This window comes from Protomyctophum parallelum (assembly GCF_964188405.1).
Source record: "Protomyctophum parallelum genome assembly, chromosome: 12".
In the NCBI taxonomy this organism is placed as follows: Eukaryota; Metazoa; Chordata; class Actinopteri; order Myctophiformes; family Myctophidae; genus Protomyctophum; species Protomyctophum parallelum.
This window is the reverse complement of record NC_139712.1, coordinates 12,235,723-12,250,156: the sequence shown is the minus strand read 5'-3', so window position 1 is coordinate 12,250,156 and position 14,434 is coordinate 12,235,723. Positions and strand designations below refer to the sequence as shown.

General features: G+C 44.1%; 1 protein-coding gene across 1 annotated transcript in view; it reads left to right on the top strand.

Annotated features, from left to right (window-relative positions):
* Positions 1 to 3,877: 3,877 nt before the first annotated feature.
* LOC310867508 (uncharacterized protein) overlaps positions 3,878 to 14,434 on the top strand; it is a 131,103-nt gene continuing 120,546 nt past the window's right edge. Inside the window, 5 exon segments of the mRNA XM_083777622.1 lie at positions 3,878 to 4,104; positions 6,015 to 7,280; positions 12,562 to 12,644; positions 12,909 to 13,285; positions 13,950 to 14,431. Of these exon segments, the coding sequence (XP_083633748.1) occupies positions 6,016 to 7,280; positions 12,562 to 12,644; positions 12,909 to 13,285; positions 13,950 to 14,431 (2,207 nt within the window). The 5' untranslated portion in view covers positions 3,878 to 4,104; position 6,015.

The window sequence follows — 14,434 nt, the reverse complement described above, 5'->3', positions numbered from 1 at the left end:
CGGCATGGAACAAGCTCCCACTGTACCTTCGTCAGGCAGCCTCTGTAGACATTTTTAAAGCTCAGCTCAAGACCCACTTCTACAACATTGCTTTTAATTGATCTTTTATTTAAATTTTTTTGTTATTCATGTCCTCACTGTATTGCATTACTGCTTGTTTTTTAATGTTGTTGCCTTGCTTTTCTTTTATTCTCCATTGTTCTGTAAAGCACTTTGAGCTGCATTTCATGTCATGAAAGGTGCTATACAAATAAAGTTTTATTATTATTATTATTATTATTATTATTATATTAGCCATTGGGCCAGTGGGGCCTTGGCTCTCAAAGGCCCTTCAGAGAAATTGGACCATGATGTACTAAGGTTTGACGCGCTGAGAAGGGCTCCAGGGGCCCTTCATTGGCTGTTGATTTAGTTAAATTTAGGTTAAAAAGATGACAAAAACACGAAAATGTCACACGCACATGCGCTATGCGAATAGTACCGGCCCAGGGGCCCTCGTGAGGGTTAATCCGTCCCTGATTATATAGTGACAATGTCCTTGACATGACAAAGTGTGGAAACCCCTATAGTGATATTAAAGCACTCAGCAGGGACATGCAGAGAGTGGTAGTTAGGCCAGGGGCTGAAATCCCGCGTAAGAGGGGGCACTTTTTGGACTTTTGGACGAAAATAGCAGATCTACAAGCTCTCAACGCGTCGCGCTGCGACGCGTTGAGAGCTTGTAGATCAGCTATTTTCGGGGCGCAACCCAGCACACTCTAGAGCCACATGTGGCTCATGTGGCCCTCTCCCGTGGCTCCCAGTTGCTTTGGTATAAGGTATAAGATGTTTTTTTTTTTTTTTTAACATTTAATCATAATTTATTATTTAATTTGTAGTATACGGCATAAAGTTATTCATTAATTTTGATATTGCAAAACAATGTTGCCTATACACCAGATAAAAATAAGAATCATATTTAATAAAGGAAAATAGAATAATGTGATTCATGACATCTGTTTGTTTTCACCACCAATGCTGCTGGCCTACTGTCTGGTACAGTATATACCTGACATGCTTTGAGAAATTATACCAAACAATAAAATGTAATATTAAAAGACCAGAAAAAAAAAATCACAAATAATGAAAGTTTGCTTAATTAAAGCGAACATATTTTGCGGCTCCAGATAGAATTGTATAATATACGCTTTTGGGCCAAAAATGGCTCTTCAGATAATAAAGGTTGCCTATACCCCCATGCTTTAGCTATATATATAGTGGAGATGCAGCTAGGTGTGTATAACGACATGGATTTTTCAAAAACAAATTTGTTCAACGCAAAATGCTGCGTTCAAGTTCAGGAGACTGCAACGCTGCCTTCCTTTCAGGCATGGTGTGGAAAAGAGAGGAGAGGAGGGCATTAGCATTTCCTAGCTCCACCATGTAGTAAATGCTGCATTCAGGGTCTGGAGCAGTGTTGTTTTCGTCGACTAAGACTAAGACTATACCTTTTTCCACTGGCGAAAACTAAATGGAAACTAAATGAAAACTATCTATGATGACTAAAACTATAAGACTAAATGTACTGACGATTTCGTCAACAAATAAAAACTAGACTAAAATGTTAGGAAGGTAGGCCTACTAGTGGGACAAGATATCCAGTATAAGTCATTTTACACTTGGTTGCATGCTGAGTGTAAAAAGTGTAAAAGTGTAAGCAACAGTCATTACGACGGCATCAAGGCCCGCCAAAATACATTTTAGTCGACTAAATCACCTGTAGATTTAGTCGACTAAAATCTTATGACATTTAGTCGACTAAAACTAGACTAACAATAAAACATTCCGGGTGACTAAAATGTGACTAAAACTAAATGAAAACTATTCAAGAAACAAAGACTAAAACTAAAATAGAAATTTGATGCCAAAAACAACACTGGTCTGGAGCAGTGGCGTTTCCACCAAGAACATTTTGGGCAGGCAAAGATGTGTGTTAATTTTCGTCCCCCCCCCCCCCCCCCCCCCGCGCACAATCAGTTTTGATTGATTGATTGATTGAACTATTTATTAACAGTTTGCAGAATTGCAGTACATTTCAAGCACAAACTCAATACAAAGACTGTTAACTGTGAGTGGATGACCCAATTAAGCATTACACTTGTTTACAAGAGGGTCCACCTTGTTAAATTCATCATAACATTTAGAGACATACAAATAGACACTTCTATAGCCAAAGAACAGAACAGGAATTCATCATAAAGGAGGTAAAAAAGGGAAAATAAATACAGTGAGGGGAAAAAGGGGTGTAGTGTGCACAGTAGGTGTACACTCTTATCAAGTGTTTAGCAATATTTTCTTCTTTTATTTTCAGAATAGAATCAACTCAACAACACCCCAATCCCCTACCATTGATTATACACTGTGTGCTGTACATTACAGCTTAATAACCAATATTATATGGCCAGGGAGACATTTTTACTAAAAGATAATGGTTGGAATGGATTCAGCACCCCTGAAAACCCCTAGTTAGACACCTCACAAGTTAATTTTAGACTTTCATATTTTTCACCCAAGCCTCCTTAACTCCTCAACTTTGATTGGCTCCCCAGAATTTTCCACGAGGAATTGGGTTTGAAAAAATTGAGAGGTGATTCTAGACACCTATAAGAACACATTGGTGAAGAAAGCTATTGGCGGTAAATTTTTCCACAGATGGTCCAACTATATTGCTAAAATTCCCTAACTAGTGGGGGGGATTCAGATTTGACGGGTGCCAAGAGTTTGGAATTGCAGCCGTCTGTATAGGTTTGATTGATTGATTGAAATATGTATTAACAGTTTGCAGAATTACGGTATATTTCAAGCACAAACTCAATACAAAGACTGGACTGTGAGTGGACGACACACCATAAAGCATTACACTTTGACTTGTTTACAAGAGGGTCCACCTTGTTCAATTCATCAAAACATTTAGAGACGTACAAATATACACTTATATAGCCAAAGAACAGAACAGGAATTCATCATAAAGGAGGTAAAAAGGGAAAATAAACTTATCCAGTGAGGGGAAAAGGGAGTGGGTGGGGGGGATTCAGATTTGACGGGGGCCATGAGTTTTGAATGGCAGACGTCCGTATATATAGGTGCCCTTTGAGAGCGGTTTTGAAGGAGTCAAGGGATTAGCATCAGCGTTGTTTTTGGCAGCAAATTTCTATTTTAGTTTAGTATAGTCTTTGGACTGAAACTTCATTTAGTTTTAGTCACATAGTCACCTGGAATGTCTTAGTGTTAGTCTAGTTTTAGTCGACTAAATGTCATAAGATTTCAGTCGACTAAATCTACAGTTGATTTAGTCGACTAAAATGTATTTTGGCGGGTCTTGATGCCGTCGTAATGAGTGTTTTTACACTTGCTAGCCGATCTACAAGCTTGCGTTGCGACGCGTTGTGAGCTTGTAGATTGGCTATTTTCAGCATTGAACCAAGTGTAAAATGACTTATACTGGATCTGTTGTCCACTAGTCCCTTCCTAACATTTTAGTCTAGTTTTTATTTGTCGACGAAATTGTCAGTATATTTAGTCTTAGTTTTAGTCATCATAGCTTAGTTTTCATTTAGTTTCCATTTAGTTTTCGTCAGTGAAAATAGGTAGATTTTTCGTCTTATAGTTTTAGTCGACGAAAACAACACTGAAGCATGTCTTAATGACTGTTGGCAGGGCGTTCCACCACTCCCGAGTAGAAGTACTCAGAGTAGAAGTACTCAGTAGTACCACAGAGAGAGAGAGAGAGTACTAGTCAGTCCATCCAATCCAACATGGCGGCCACTCGAAGTTCACATTAACGTTTTGGAGCGTTCTTCATTTTCTCTGTTTGTGTTTTTTGTGGAGAGAGAGAGAGAAAAAAACACCGTTATAAATAAACCAAATGAACGCAGAATGTGAAGTTAATAAAATAAATGCTTCCGGAGGAAAGAAGAAAGAAAGATAAGAAGTTTATTCTTGGATTTAAATTCTTTCTTTGACGCTTTAAGAGTTTTTTTTTTCTCCTATCCTTTCCTTTTTCTTTTGTTTTTGTTTGTTTGTGGGTTTTTTTTAGGGAGATAAAACCAAGCATCCATCCTGTAGGTGAGTCTAATATGTTACTATACTATTATTAATATTGTTTTATAATAATTAGATATAAGAAAACAAAACAAACACAGTTTATAAACACACTACCACACACACACACACACACACACACACACACACACACACACAGGCACGGAACGGCGTTAGCATGTTAGCATTAGCTTCGCCGTTAGCACTAGTAGTGGGGGAGCTAGCTATAAGTGCTAATGTTGACTAACTGTTAACTAATGATTGATTAGTTTCCCGTTTAATTTATCCTCCAGATCATCCATAACTAATAATCAATGGTCGTGTCGAACGCGTGCACGGGGCGCGTGCGTGCGTTTATATATAATTATATATATATATGCGCGTCGGGGTTAGCTTAGCCGTTAGCTTCCCGGGGCTAATAAGCTAAGTGATGCTAACTGACACACAGTGAGTAGTGACGATAATAAACACAGACAGACACGCCGTTAATTGTTTTATTGTTGAACACGGGCCTGTTTATCGTCGCGTTATTGACGTGTTTATTATTGTTGTTGTTATTATTATTATTATTTTTAGACGTTAATTAATTATCTGTGGTCGTTTGTTGTGTCTTTTGTTTTTAACCAGTTAGCTGCTGGTTGGTTGACAGCAGTCAATAGACGGCTAGCTATACATGCTTGTTTAGGATGATAGTCTACTGGCTGTGGGGGGTCCCCCAGGGATGAAGGGACTTCAGAGATGAAGTAAGGACCCCTTAGTTGAGAGACAGATGAAGCAGGGACCCCCTTAGCTGAGAGAGAGATGAAGTAGGGACCCCTTAGCTGAGAGACAGATGAAGCAGGGACCCCCTTAGCTGAGACAGTTGAAGCAGGGACCCCTTAGCTGAGATACAGATGAAGCAGGGACCCCTTAGCTGAGATACAGATGAAGCAGGGACCCCTTAGCTGAGAGAGATGAAGCAGGGACCCCCTTAGCTGAGAGACAGCTGAAGCAGGGACCCCTTAGCTGAGAGAGATGACGCAGGGACCCCTTAGTTGAGAGAGATGAAGCAGGGACCCCTTAGCTGAGAGAGAGACAGATGAAGCAGGGACCCCTTAGCTGAGAGAGAGACAGATGCAGCAGGGACCCCTTAGCTGACAGCCTGACAGATATATGAAGCAGGGACTTGTGTGTGTGTGTGTGTGTGTGTGTGTGTGTGTGTGTGTGTGTGTGTGCATGGCCTGGCTCAGCACAGCAGGGTCAAAAGGTCATAGTCTAAACAGGGACATACAGGCAGACACATTATCATAGCTGCTTATTGGAAAATAATAATGAATGATATACTATCACACACAGTCACCGTTTTGGCAGACCCCCCTATTATAACTCTGTGGACCCCTTGTTGAAGTCCCCTGGCATGCAATGGAAAGACTCACATTTATTTAAAAAAAAACTAGCATCCAATTAACTATTTCCATTTTTTTTAATTCTATCGGAAAATATGTTACAATAATATATATGTAATAAATACAGATCTACAAGGTCAGAACTTGTCGCATTGCAATGTGCTCTGAACTTGTACATCTGCTTTTTTCAAATGTCAGTTGTATATCCACACTTTTCCTGGGCTGTGTCAGCCTGTGTGTGCTCCAGTTCCTGTCGATTTGATCCAATGAAAGCCAATGAAACTGGTCAGATGACCAATGATAGCCAATGAAATCAACAGGAACTGGAGCACACACAGCCCAGGAAAAGTGTGGATAGATTACAGGTTCAAGGAGAATTCCTTTTCGATTGATATTGTCCTTCTAATGAATGTTAGACTGGTTGAAAACACACGTCTCTGCTTCTGGTGACTGATATTGTCCTACTCATAAAAAAAAAAAAAAACATTGTTACTATGAATAAACGTTTTTAATTTGTTAACTAATAAAGTTTTATTTTTTTCCACCCAGAATGCCGTCTGAAGCTCAGGAGCCTCGGGACCGAGGCCCGCCCCCTTTTCCTCCCGTCACTCGGGCCGGACGCAGCGCCTCATTGGCTAAAGCCGCTGCCGTTGTTAGCTCCACCCCCGAGAAGCGGCCGCGAGGAAGACCTCGAAAAGACGGAAGCAGTCCCCGGACCACACCTGCCACCAAACCCCGCTCTACTCCTTCAGCTACACCTGTCACAACACCTGCCACGCCTCCTACCAAGCCCCGCTCTACTCCTTCAGCTACACCTGTCACAACACCTGCCACGCCTCCTACCAAGCCCCGGCCTGCTCCGGCTTCAACTACACCCGCTAAACCTCGAAGAGACGGAAGCAGCCCCAGGTCCACACCTGTCACAGCTGCTACACCTGCTACCAAACCCCGAGCCACTCCCCCGGCGGCCGCTACACCCGCTAAACCTCGAAGAGACGGAAGCAGCCCGCGCTCCACCACACCTGCCCCCAAACCTGGGTCTGCACCGCCTGCCGCCGCTAAACCCCGCTCTGCTCCTTCGGCCACACCTGCCAAGCCTCGAAAAAAAGACGGGAGCGGCTCCCGTTCCGCCACACCTCCCGCGCCTTCCACACCTGCCACCAAACCCCGCTCCGCTCCTTCAGCGGCTACACCTGCCGCCGCTACACCTGGTAGACCTCGCAAGAACGGCAGCGGCTCCCGTTCTGCAGCCTCTTCTAAGAGCCCTGTGTCTGCAGCCTCTTCTAAGAGCCCTGTGTCTGCAGCCTCTTCTAAGAGCCCTGTGTCTGCAGCCTCTTCTAAGAGCCCTGTGTCTGCAGCCTCCTCTAAGAGCCCTGTGTCTGCAGCCTCTTCTAAGAGCCCTGTGTCTGCAGCCTCTTCTAAGAGCCCTGTGTCTGCAGCCTCTTCTAAGAGCCCTGTGCCTGCAGCCTCTTCTAAGAGCCCTGTGCCTGCAGCCTCTTCTAAGAGCCCTGGGCCTGCAGCCTCTTCTAAGAGCCCTGTGTCTGCAGCCACTTCTAAGAGCCCTGTGTCTGCAGCCTCTTCTAAGAGCCCTGTGTCTGCAGCCACTTCTCAGAGCCCTGTGTCTGCAGCCTCTTCTAAGAGCCCTGTGTCTGCAGCCACTTCTAAGAGCCCTGTGTCTGCAGCCTCTTCTAAGAGCCCTGTGTCTGCAGCCTCTTCTAAGAGCCCTGTGTCTGCAGCCTCTTCTAAGAGCCCTGTGTCTGCAGCCTCTTCTAAGAGCCCTGGGTCTGCAACTCCACCTTCTACGAGAGGCAGGAAGTAAGTACAACCTCCCTTAAAATCGTATTATCCGCCGGCTTTGTTTTTCCGCTAGAGCAGGGTTTGTCCAAGTAGGTCCTGACTTAGCCCCTCTCGGAACCCCCTGGGTCAGCCCAATCGATTCGTGCCGAACCGGGCTACCCGTGGGGTCCCTGTGCGGTGATGTGTTTTCGTATAGAAATGATAGAACGCAGACATAAATACCGTTGGTTACGTCATTTCTGCGCCGTTTGAGGGCTTCTGTTCGTTTGAGTTATTCTGTTTATGTGAACTCTAGTTTCCACCGGACACCGCGGCGAATTCTCCTGTGCTGCGGAAGCCGTTAAGTAGTTTTAATCTGTGTTTGACCGATTTGGTTGCTTTGATTCTTCTCTTCCTTCCTTGTTTATTTACCGTTTATTGTACCGCCTCCCGCTGCGGGGTTGGCTTGTGCGTGGCTACGTTCCTGCCTCTGATCTGCTCTGTCATAGCTATAGCCACTAGCTAGCCAGATAGGCGGTACAATGAGGTGTCAATAAATAAGGAAGGAAGAGAAGAATCAAAGCGACCAAATCGGTCAAACACAGATTAAAAATACTTAACGGCTTCCGCAGCACAGGACAATTCGCAGCGGTGTCCGGTGGAAACTAGAGTTCACACATTCAGAAACCCTCAAACGAACAGAAGCCCTCAAACGGCGCAGAAACGACGTAACCGACGGTATTTGTTTATTCATGTAGGCGTACCAGGTGGCAGGGTAGAGGTGGAATAGGACCCCATGGTAGCTGGGTCTCCAAAATGTCAGAAACTTCAGTACCATTGGGTTCTGACTTGTGGGGCTAGTCCTGGCTGGGAGCCGCACGATACTCCGATAATATTTCGGAATGATTACACGGCTTGGTTGAATGCTTGATTCTGATTGGTCAATCGCCAAATTCAGCGGTGTGTTATTATTTAAGCAATATTACACGAGAGGGTGTTGTTTAACGTGATTATTGAACACGACAGTGATGCGGTAGGGGAACGAGACAAAGTCGAGTTCCGCAAGCGTCACTGAAGTTGGAAAATCGAGATTCACGTTTGAGCAACAATATTGCAGCACTATCGAAACGTTAATGTTTAGTCATAGTTTTAGTCATAGTTTTAGTCATCATTGCTTAGTTTTTCTGTAGTTTTTCTGTAGTTTTAGTCTACTCAACATGTTTCATGCAATCGGATGATAGACTGTCTGCTCTAACCAGGGGGGCAGTCAGACAGATATGTTGTGAAGCCACTAAGGAAATCGGGATTTCCTGAAAGTTCATATAATGGCCTGTTGTGGCGCTGTCATTGTTCTGAGGGGCGTGGCTACCGCTACAGTCTATGATCGGGATTCCCCACCCACTCGAGTCAAAATAAAAACCAACAGAGAAGAAGGGGGGAAGTCCCGCCTCGTTGTCTGGGCCAGCCAATGGGCCAGCTGGGCCCAAACGGATCTAGAAAGATGGCGATGTACAATTCAAGGACTGACAGGCTTCATTTTACGTTCATGTTAGACCCGCGGAACGCTTTGTCCATATTTTTTACAGTCTATGGCTCTAACTCAGCGATGCCATTGGCTGCTGAATGCGTCTGTCTGCTCTAACTCAGCGATGCCATTGGCTGCTGAATGCGTCTGTCTGCTCTAACTCAGCGATGCCATTGGCTGCTGAATGCGTCTGTCTGCTCTAACTCAGCGATGCCATTGGCTGCTGAATGCGTCTTCACAGACTGACGGTTGGCCATGTTGTGAAGTTATATTGTGTGTGTGTCTGTGTGTGTGTACGTGCACGTGCATTCACCACTAACACAGAAAATCGACGGTTTAGCATCAACGCTCTGCAGGAAGGAAGTGTTAAACGCACGCACGCACACACGGGGGAAGCGGTTACATTGCCTGCTGGGTATGCGGGGGAGGGGAGGAAGATAAGAGAAGAACACTGCATGTTGCCATGTCTGTTTTATTATAAGCACTAGACCTCGCTGGGAACGATGCAAGTTGGGGACAGTGGAAATAGGGAAACGATCTGTAATTGGCCGCCGACCCCCATATGAAAATATGTTGTTCCAGGGACCCCCCCCCCCCCCCCCCCCCCCCAGAAGCAGAGATTTGAGTTCTGGAAGAATATATATTCAAATATCTGTGCCACATTTTCACGATGTTTAAAAAATAGTAGATCTACAAGCTCGTAGTGCGGCACTCGGTGCCGCGCTATGAGCTTGTCGATCTGCTATTTTTCAATAGCTAAAGTACAACATAATTGCTTAACACTAGAAGGTCTGAGAGGTCATTTTGACCGTTTTAATTATTTTGAAGTTGATTATCTTTGAGCCCATGAAGCTTTCAGAAGGTTCCCCTTCCATGAGCATCATCATCCATCACCATTCTATCATCTCAGAAAATCTTGACATCTGAAAGAATTTTTAAATGTGAATTTAAGCACATGCAAATTTAGCTGATTTTACTTCAGACCTTCCCGACCGATAGGGGCGCGTAGTTGAAAGCCAATGGCAAAATAACAGCTCGGATAAAAATGCTTTTTATTAAACAACGCGGGATGCAGAAATTCTAATCGCTGGTGCTGCAACTAACTAACACCCGTGGGAAAAATTGTGAGTACTTTATATTTGAAATCTGAATGTTTATATATACGTAAAAGTTGTAAATGTAACAAGCGCCAAAAACAGGGTGCAGTTAAGCCATGACTCTCGTATGAATACGAGAGTCATGAACCATGGCTAGGCTTTTTGCATTCACTGACGTTGTCACCGATAAAACCAAAAAGCCCACATTTTCGCATATGAGGGGGGGGGGGGGGGGGGCGGGGGGGGGGGGGGGGGGTGAAGGAAGGAAGACATGTTCTCAATCACACTCAATTCACGTGCACATTTGCGTGCACTGTGAGAATACAATGGGCTTCAAAATAAAAGCAACGCGGTTTTAGTCCACCCATAAGGTTAATGAAAGTATGTTTTATTTTCTAATTAATTTAAGTAATCTTTCACAGGCCAGTCAGAGTTGGTAACGTGATGTTTGAGGCGGAAGGCCACATGAGGCCCCCACGGTCACTTAATGTGGCCCTCAGGTTAATATCAACTGGTGGCCTGGCCGGGGGCCACATTGGGCCCCCACCGTCACTTAATGTGGCCCTCAGGTTAATATCAACTGGTGGCCCGGGGGCCACATTGGGCCCCCACCGTCACTTAATGTGGCCCTCAGGTTAATATCAACTGGTGGCCCGGGGGCCACATGGGGCCCCCACCATCACTTAATGTGGCCCTCAGGTTAATGTCAACTGGTGGCCCGGCCGGGGGCCACATGCGGCCCCCACCTTCACTTAATGTGGCCCGCATGTTAATATCAACTGGTGGCCCGGGGGCCACATGCGGCCCCCACCTTCACTTATCACTGTCCACTGTACAGGTGTAGGGAACTGCAGGTGTAGGGCACTGTGCATGTGTGGATCTGTGTGTCTTGTTTCTAAAGTGTAGTTGTTTATTTGGTCTTGTTTCTAAAGTGTAGTTGTTTATTTGGTCTTGTTTCTGAAGTGTAGTTGTTTATTTGGTCTTGTTTCTAAAGTGTAGTTGTTTATTTGGTCTTGTTTCTAAAGTGTAGCTGTTTATTTGGTCTTATTTCTAAAGTGTAGTGTTTATTTGGTCTTGTTTCTAAAGCGTAGTTGTTTATTTGGTCTTGTTTCTAAAGTGTAGTTGTTTATTTGGTCTTGTTTCTAAAGTGTAGCTGTTTATTTGGTCTTGTTTCTAAAGTGTAGTTGTGTATTTGGGCTTGTTTCTAAAGTGTAGCTGTTTATTTGGTCTTGTTTCTAAAGTGTAGTTTATTTGGTGTTGTTTCTAAAGTGTAGTGTTTATTTGGTCTTGTTTCTAAAGTGTAGTGTTTGGTCTTGTTTCTAAAGTGTAGCTGTTTATTTGGTCTTGTTTCTAAAGTGTAGTGTTTATTTGGTCTTGTTTCTAAAGTGTAGTGTTTATTTGGTCTTGTTTCTAAAGTGTAGTGTTTATTTGGTCTTGTTTCTAAAGTGTAGTGTTTATTTGGTCTTGTTTCTAAAGTGTAGTTGTTTATTTGGTCTTGTTTCTAAAGTGTAGCTGTTTATTTGGTCTTGTTTCTAAAGTGTAGCTGTTTATTTGGTCTTGTTTCTAAAGTGTAGTGTTTATTTGGTCTTGTGTCTAAAGTGTAGTTGTTTATTTGGTCTTGTTTCTAAAGTGTAGTTGTTTATTTGGTCTTGTTACTAAAGTGTAGTTGTATATTTTGTCTTGTTTCTAAAGTGTAGTTGTTTATTTGGTCTTGTTTCTAAAGTGTAGTTGTTTATTTGGTCTTGTTTCTAAAGTGCAGTTGTTTATTTGGTCTTGTTTATAAAGTGTAGTTGTTTATTTGGTCTTGTTTCTAAAGTGTAGCTGTTTATTTGGTCTTGTTTCTAAAGTGTAGCTGTTTATTTGGTCTTGTTTCTAAAGTGTAGTTTATTTGGTCTTGTTTCTAAAGTGTAGTTGTTTATTTGGTCTTGTTTCTAAAGTGTAGTTGTTTATTTGGTCTTGTTTCTAAAGTGTAGCTGTTTATTTGGTCTTGTTTCTAAAGTGTAGCTGTTTATTTGGTCTTGTTTCTAAAGTGTAGTTTATTTGGTCTTGTTTCTAAAGTGTAGTGTTTATTTGGTCTTGTTTCTAAAGTGTAGTTGTTTATTTGGTCTTGTTTCTAAAGTGTAGTTGTTCATTTGGTCTTGTTTCTAAAGTGTAGTTGTTTATTTGGTCTTGTTTCTAAAGTGTAGTTGTTTATTTGGTCTTGTTTCTAAAGGTAGTTGTTTATTTGGTCTTGTTTATAAAGTGTAGTTGTTTATTTGGTCTTGTTTATAAAGTGTAGTTGTTTATTTGGGCTTGTTTCTAAAGTGTAGTTGTTTATTTGGGCTTGTTTCTAAAGTGTAGTTGTTTATTTGGTCTTGTTTCTAAAGTGTAGTTGTTTATTTGGGCTTGTTTCTAAAGTGTAGTTGTTTATTTGGGCTTGTTTCTAAAGTGTAGTTGTTTATTTGGTCTTGTTTCTAAAGTGTAGTTGTTTATTTGGTCATGTTTCTAAAGTGTAGTGAAGGACCCCAAAAATGATACTCATTAGCCCGTGGACCCCCAATAGGAGTAGATCTGTATTGCCCCTGCGGTTTGACCTGAATTAGGCTATGGTCCCTATTTAACATCAAAATGTACTTCAGGTCTCCTTAAAAAGACTTCATCACTTTGCATTATTGTGTCTGAAACTTTAACGTGTGTGTGTGTGTGTGTGTGTGTGTAGGGGGAGGGGGAGGGGTCGAGGCAGACCACAGAGTGATGTTTCGGAGTCGGTCACACCATGCAGCAAGACGTCCAACACACCAGGTACGTACGTACGTGTGTGTGTGTGTGTGTGTGTGTGTGTGTGTGTGTGTGTGTGCGCGTGTGTGTGTGTGTGTGGTTCCTACCTGTCAATTAGAGATGCAGAGATCGCCGTTTCAGCTGTGGTTCCCACGGATAACCACAGTTCAGGTGGATTTTGGTCAATCAACTCTCTCTCTCTCTCTCTTTCTCTGTCTCTCTGTCTCTCTGTCTCTCTCTCTCTCTCTCTCTCTCTCTCTCTCTCCCCCCCCCTCCCTCCCTCTCCAGAGGTGAGGCCAGTCGGTCGCCCTCGCTCGACCTCCAGGAGGAAATCAAACCCTGACCCCGTGACCCCTCCTCCTGACCCTGTGACCTCTGAGTCCGACCTCAAACAAGAGGTCGTCCAGGCATCACCACCAGCCCCCACCCTCCTCCTCCTCTCCCCCTCGGCCAAACCCAAACCAGCTAAATCCAGAAGCAGGACCCGAGCCCGTCCCCCGTCCCCCCCCTCTGTGTCTGAGCCAGAGGACACGGCCAGCCCCGCCCCCACGGCACCAAGCCCCGCCCCCAGCCCCATCGCGGAGGCGACGTCGTGCAGTTCCGGTCCGGTGCCCGCGGAGGCGCCGGAGAGCAGAGCGAGTCCCGTGGAGCAAAACCAACGGACGGTAAATATACATTGTGACATCATAGTGTACATTGTGACATCATAGTGTACATTATGACATCATAGTGTACATTGTGACATCATAGTGTACATTATGACATCATAGTGTACATTGTGACATCATAGTGTATATTATGACATCATAGTGTACATTGTGACATCATAGTGTACATTATGACATCATAGTGTACATTATGACAACATAGTGTACATTTTTATGAAACTTTGCAGTATGATAGAGGGTCTATAGCAATCGCTTTGAAAATGCAAACTTCGAACGGGCATATGTCATGCCTTGTTCGCTCTAAAGCCATGGAACTTGTGCCTCTACTCACAAGGAACACATCTGTCACTTTGACCAGTAAGCTCCGCCCTTAGACTTTTCAGCCTTTTTGAGCAGTTTGATAAACTTTCTCCACGTGAACAATTTCTTTTGACTTTTGAGCGACTTGTGTGAAACGTTCTAGACACAATCTATGGACCGTTATCTAAAATCACAGTCGAAGAGAAGTTTGTACGTGAAAATAAATTAAGCCTACGTGAGCCGATTCGTATTGTAAAGCTCATATAATCTACCTAATGAGACGATTCATATTGTAAAGGGCATATAATCTTGTATGAGTGTTTATTAGCATAACTAAACCTTTCTTCGTTTGCCATTCCAGAGCCCTGGTCCTCCCAGTCCAGGAGACAGACTGGGTCCTAGTGTCCCTCCCTGTCCCAGCCCAGAGGACAGACTGGGTCCTAGTGTCCCTCCCTGTCCCAGCCCAGAGGACAGACTGGGTCCTAGTGTCCCTCCCTGTCCCAGCTCAGAGGACAGACTGGGTCCTAGTGTCCCTCCCTGTCCCAGCCCAGAGGACAGACTGGGTCCTACTCCTAGTGTCCCTCCCTGTCCCAGTCTGGAAGACAGACTGGGTCCTAGTGTCCCTCCCTGTCCCAGTCTGGAAGACAGACTGGGTCCTACTCCTAGTGTCCCTCCCTGTCCCAGCCCAGAGGACAGACTGGGGAGCTTCAGTCCCCCCAGTGAAGACGAGGGCTCTCTGTCCCCGCTGTACCAGCCCAGCCTGTCTCCCTGCCAGGACTCTGGTGGCCTGTCTCCCTGCCCCGGACACCTGTCTCCCTCCCCCGGACAGCATGCCAAGAGACGGTG